This window comes from Triticum aestivum, chromosome 7D (genome assembly GCF_018294505.1).
Source record: "Triticum aestivum cultivar Chinese Spring chromosome 7D, IWGSC CS RefSeq v2.1, whole genome shotgun sequence".
NCBI lineage: Eukaryota > Viridiplantae > Streptophyta > Magnoliopsida > Poales > Poaceae > Triticum > Triticum aestivum.
Window position 1 is genome coordinate 491,644,817 of NC_057814.1, and position 5,847 is coordinate 491,650,663.

Sequence of the window (5,847 nt, forward strand, 5' to 3'; positions counted from 1 at the left end):
GCAGCATGCTACTATGAAGTATGTGAACTTACCAAATCTTTTCATGGCTATACGGCCAGCAGAGCGTTCCCCTGGTATGCTCTCATTTATTGCTTGAATCATCTCATCCTTACTCACATATCCGTCCTTATTCTTATCCAAGAAGACAAATGCATCAACCAAGGTCTCAAAAGTTGACTCGAGATCTCCTAATCCCATCTTTGTCTTCTGTGTTTTCAGTCAAGGAAATAGTAAAACTCCTGCATAATTAGTGTACGAGACCTAAAACAGGAACTGTATGCAGAATTTTGTGAATACCATCTAAGAAATATTGATAATCCCATCATATTAATGCTATGATATCCTTTTAACGGGAAACAGTGTATGAAGAATGAAGGATACCGCTTCTGACGCAGCCGGATCATTGAGAAGATAAACAAGGCACAGAAAGACAATGAACTCATTGTACTTCATGCCCATATCTTCATTTATGTCGCAGGCTTCAAAGAGATCACTTATCTCCTCCTCTGTGAATGAGATTTCCAGCTTATGAAAGCAATTCTTCAGCTCTTCTTTATCAATTTCACCATTGGAATCTTCATCTGAGAAAAGTAGGAGGCAAGTTCTGGATCTGTTAGTTACACAAAAAGCAAGAAAATGCCTAAAGTAATTATGCTTGTTTGCACAAGTCGGTTAATATTTGTCAAAGTGCAGCATTCTTCCGCATAGGCACTGCTGCACTGCAAAACACCACTTGAACTCAACAGTTTATTAAGTGAAACAAGAGTTACAATTTATTGATCCACTCCTCCTTCATTAGTAACTTCAAAACATAGCAAGTAAGATCACTGTCACATTTCGCTAGCTATTAACTTAGAAGGACAAGAAAGATGACTAGCACACAAAGAGCGAGTGCGGCAGGGCTCACCGAATTGCTCAAAGATAGTCTTGCATTTTCTCAATCCCTCGTCGATTTTCGGGAACTTCATGATAATACTATTGAACGACTTGACCGAAGTTCCATGTGCCGCTCTCTGCTTCATGGACTCCACCATCCTCGACTCTAGCTTCATACCATGCGAGCCCCGCCTGCTGGTGTCCTGGCGTCCAAACACGCCTCCCATGCCAGCACTTGACTCAGTGCCCACAACTCAAATGACCAAACAGTAGTAGCACCTGAAAATGAACCATAGTTGTGTGTCAGATCAGGTCTCAAGCTTTGGTAACTGCTTCAGAGCATTATAACATTCTGCAAGTAGTGCCAGAACCAAACTATGCTCGCCGCCAGCTACCGCATTCAGAGTCACAACTCACTAGAATATCATTCTTCTTCACACGAAAGAAGATGACTCTCAGTATTTCATCGTCACAATCGTCAATCAATCAGCTAATGACAAGACGGCACGCTATCGCAAAGACTGAATCTGAAATGAACAGTGACGAAATCAGCAGTGGCAGCACGGGCAGGGAGCGCGACAACAACAACAAGAGCGTACTTGACAGTTGACAGCAATAATTAATAACGAATATAAAGAATCTAGGCACAGGCAAGTCCCTGAGCTAACCTAAGCAAGACCCCACCCAATCCTACCAACCAAGTACCAACCGGGCTCGGTCTCGGGCTGGAGCTCGGGCTCAGTTGAGTTCTCGCGTGCCGCCAAATCATCGTCTACCGGAAGAAAGAAACCTGCGGAAGTCCTCCCGCGGTTGCTTGCGCACGCACGGGACGAACATACCAGCCGCAAGAACACCACGCGGAATCAATCAGGGGGAGACTGGGAGTGGATAGAGTAGGGGCTTGCCTTGCCTGGGCTCGAGAGTCGGCGATGCGGATGCTCGCGGGGGTCCGGAACCGGAGGCGCTGATCGGCGGGGGGAAGGCACGAGCTTCGACCGGCGGCGGCGGAGGTGCGATATTTTCCCTTCTTCGCCCCTGGGATTCTTCGGGTCTGGCTGGGGGAGGCGAGGGAAGCTTTTCCTTTTCGGTGCAGGAGATAGGAGGAGGGTGGCGAGAGCGGCGTGAGGTGCAGCAGCCTGCGCGGGGGAACCGCGCGAGGATGGTTTGGTGCAGCTGACATGTGGGGGCGCGCGGGGCCGGGGCCCAGACGTCAGGGAGTGATGGGTGGGGGCAGGGGGTGGTGGGTTAGGTGGCTCTGCAATGGCGATGACTTCGCCGGGATGACACGCCCGCCGGGTGGCGGGTGCCCCGTGAATGGAAGAGTCGACCTCGGACCGTTGTCTCGCTGTCGCCGCTTCCTTTTCTTTTCTTGATGATTGATTGAGTGCATTATCGCGAAATTGCTGCGACGTGATGATTAAAGCGCGCATGCATTTTGAAATTAAACTTTAATCGTAAATTGGGCCAATAAAGGTGAGTAACAAAAATTATACGCTTCAATTCGTATTTGAAGTGTTACAATTTATACATCGGGCCTGCTAAAAATCAGTCGACTGAGATTTAACGAAGTCTCAGTCGACCATGCAACATTTTTTTGACTGTATGCAACATTTTTCCATACCGGTTGCAACATTCGTTTTGTTGGTTGAAGCATGTCATCCCTCCTCTGTTATAGCACGCCATCTCACCGGTTGCAACATCCTTCATTGACGGTTGTAGCATTTTAGTTAGAACGGTTGTAGCATTTGTTGTTGTGGCTTGCAATACCATTGCAACATTTTTCGTCGCCGTTTGTAGCGTCTAGCCATGCTGCTTGTAGCAAAAAAAAACACGCTGACGTCACTCGACTGAGACTTCGTTAAGTCTCAGTCGACTGAGTTCTAGACACACCCTTTATATATGTATTGTTGGTCTAATTCATGGTCAAAATTGAATTTAAAATGCGTGCACGTCTTATTCACTAAATGGAGGGAATAATAGGCTCGTGTCGCCTATGTAATAATTGTTACTACTTTTTTTTGTTTGAGGATATTGTTACTACTACTTTATACTACGTATAATGTTGCATGTTTGCTTGAGGTTTTTTACGCATCATAGCAAGTCTGTGGCTATGCGTATACCATTAATCTGATATAACTTCAATTGATTTATGGTTCTGTACCAACTCACGCGTTATACTAGTAATGTTTACAACTCTTGAGATCAACTTAGCATAGTCACTATATTGACAGCCTCCATATCGCATATGAAGGGCACTATATATGAATAATCTTTACAATTATTAAGAGCAACTTACTCGACAGTAGCGGAGCTACAGGCATTTATCTAGGAGAAAGGGCCATGTCAAGGAATACCTCTGAAATTCTGTTCTTTGGCCCAAATTTAGCATTACTCTTCACTGAATTTTCATTAGGCTGGGCGGGCCATAGCCTGACCCAGCCATAGCTCTACCACTGATAGCACAGTCACTACATTGACAACTTCCATACCATATAAAGCACACTCTGTATGGATAATCTTTTGTAGCTATTAAGAGCAACTTAGCATAGTTGATATACTGGCAGCCTCCATATCACATATGTAGTGTTTTCTATATGGATATGGATGGTGGAGGCTGCTGAGGTGATGCAAAAACTTAGAGTTTCCATAATGGTTGCATCTATATCGTGGGATCCACTCATCAATGTGACATCATTTTTTCGATCTTAAATACATATTCAGTTAAACTAACAACATTTAGTTAAACCTGAGCACGACGACAAGGACTTGGATGACCACTAGCACGAGCACAACGTCTCGGGCGAGGACGATTCCCAACTATAGAAGTTTTTGAATAAGGATTTCAACATGGATTTTAAGAAGGATTACAACTAGGATTAGAACAACCTTAAAACTACAATTCTCTACTAATTCAACTACGGACTCTTCCTCCTCTTGAAGTGAGCTTGCAGGCGAGGGAGGCTTCAAGTACCTTGACTTCCGCGTTCACGCGATGGATGAACGCATGTGCGTCCTCGATGATGGATACAATCACATTTTTAGGCCGTCATGAACGAGGCTTCCATTTCTATGAAAGCGGCCACCGAGATGTGATCGAAGTACACGAGGGTTGCGGGGAGGCGGGCGGGGCCAACGGCTGATTCAGGCTTACGGCGTGCGCCATTCTCGACCCACTCAGAGTAGTGCCATACCCTCTCCCAAAACTTTCTCTCAGTGTGGCCCTCTTCGGTCTCACCGACGAACGGCCTACGGGAGGGTGCCGCCGCACTGACATGGTCGATGCTCGTGGTTGTGGCAGCAATTGGGGAGTGCAAAGAGAGGGGCGAGTGAAGGAAATATGCCCTAGAGGCAATAATAAAGTTGTTATTTTATATTTCCTTATTCATGATAAAAGTTTATTATTCATGCTAGAATTGTATTGACCGAAAACCTTAATACATGTGTGAATACATAAACAAACACCGTGTCCCTAGTGAGCCTCTACTTGACTAGCTCGTTGATCAAAGATGGTTAAGGTTTCCTAACCATGGAAATGAGTTGTCATTTGATAACGGGATCACATCATTAGGAAAATGATGTGATGGACAAGACCCATTTGTTAGCTTAGCATTATGATCGTTCAGTTTTATTGCTATTGCTTTCTTCATGTCAAATACATATTCCTTCGACTATGAGATTATGCAACTCCCGGATACCGGAGGAATGCCTTGTGTGCTATCAAATGTCACAACGTAACTGGGTGATTATAAAGATGCTCTAAAGGTATCTCCTAAGGTGTTTGTTGAGTTGGCATAGATCGAGATTAGGATTTGTCACTCCGAGTATCGAAGAGGTATCTCTGGGCCCTCTCGGTAATACACATCATAAGCTTGCAAGCAAACGACTAAGGAGTTAGTCACAAGGTTATGTATTACGGAACGAGTAAAGAGACTTGCCGGTAACGAGATTGAACTAGGTATGAAGATACCGACGATCGAATCTCGGGCAAGTAACATACCGATAGACAAAGGGAATTACATATGTTGTCATAACGGTTCGACCGATAAAGATCTTCGTAGAATATGTAGGAGTCAATATGGGCATCCAGGTTCCGCTATTGGTTATTGACCGGAGATGTGTCTCGGTCATGTCTACATAGTTCTCAAACCCGTAGGGTCCGCACGCTCAACGTTCAATGACGATATAATATTATATGAGTTATGTGATTTGGTGACCGAATGTTGTTCGGAGTCCCGGATGAGATCACATACATGACGAGGAGTCTCGAAATGGCCGAGAGGTAAAGATTGATATATAGGACGATGGTATTCGAACACCGGAAGTGTTTAGGAGAAAACTGGATAGTCATGGAGCACCGGTGGGGGTACCGATCACCCTCGGGAGAATATTGGGCCTATTGGGCCACAAGAGGGGATCACACCAGCCCACAAGGGGCTGGCGCGCCCCCCGTGACAGCTGGCCAAGTGGGGAAGGAAAGGGGGGAGGATTCGGCCTCCCCTTCCTTCTCTCTTCCCCCCTTTCCTTTCTTCTCCGGCAATTAAGGAAAGGAGGGGCGCCACTTGGGGAGGACCCCAAGTAGGATTCGACCTACTTGGGGCGCCCTCCTGGCTGCTCCCTCCCCCTCCCACCTATATATATGTGGGGGTGGGGCGCCCTAGCACACACCAGGCAATAGTTTTAGCCGTGTGCGGCGCCCCTTCCACCGTTTACACCCCCGGTCATATCTTTGTAGTGCTTAGGCGAAGCCCTGCGAGGATCACTTCACCATCACCGTCATCATGCCGTCGTGTTGACGGAACTCATCTACTACCTCGATGACTTGCTGGATCAAGAAGGCGAGGGACGTCACCGAGCTGAACATGTGCAGAACGCGGAGGTGCCGTGCGTCCGGAACTTGATCGGTTGACGTGAGAAGAAGTTCGACTACATCAACCGCTTTGTGAAACGCTTCCTCTTATGGTCTACGAGGGT

At 46.3% G+C, this 5,847-nt stretch overlaps 1 protein-coding gene across 2 annotated transcripts in view; it reads right to left on the reverse strand.

Moving 5' to 3' along the window:
* The window catches only part of LOC123164930 (probable calcium-binding protein CML21), a 3,179-nt gene extending 1,162 nt beyond the window's left edge, over positions 1 to 2,017 (reverse strand). Inside the window, exons 1-4 of one of the 2 annotated variants that reach the window (XM_044582542.1) lie at positions 1,782 to 2,017; positions 908 to 1,155; positions 382 to 581; positions 33 to 207 (exon numbers count right to left, since the gene is read on the reverse strand). In XM_044582542.1, coding sequence (XP_044438477.1) covers positions 33 to 207; positions 382 to 581; positions 908 to 1,103 — 571 coding nt within the window. In that variant the 5' untranslated portion in view covers positions 1,104 to 1,155; positions 1,782 to 2,017. The remainder of the gene's footprint in view (positions 1 to 32; positions 208 to 381; positions 582 to 907; positions 1,156 to 1,781) is intronic. The other variant, XM_044582543.1, reaches the window with a different exon arrangement.
* Positions 2,018 to 5,847: the final 3,830 nt, after the last annotated feature.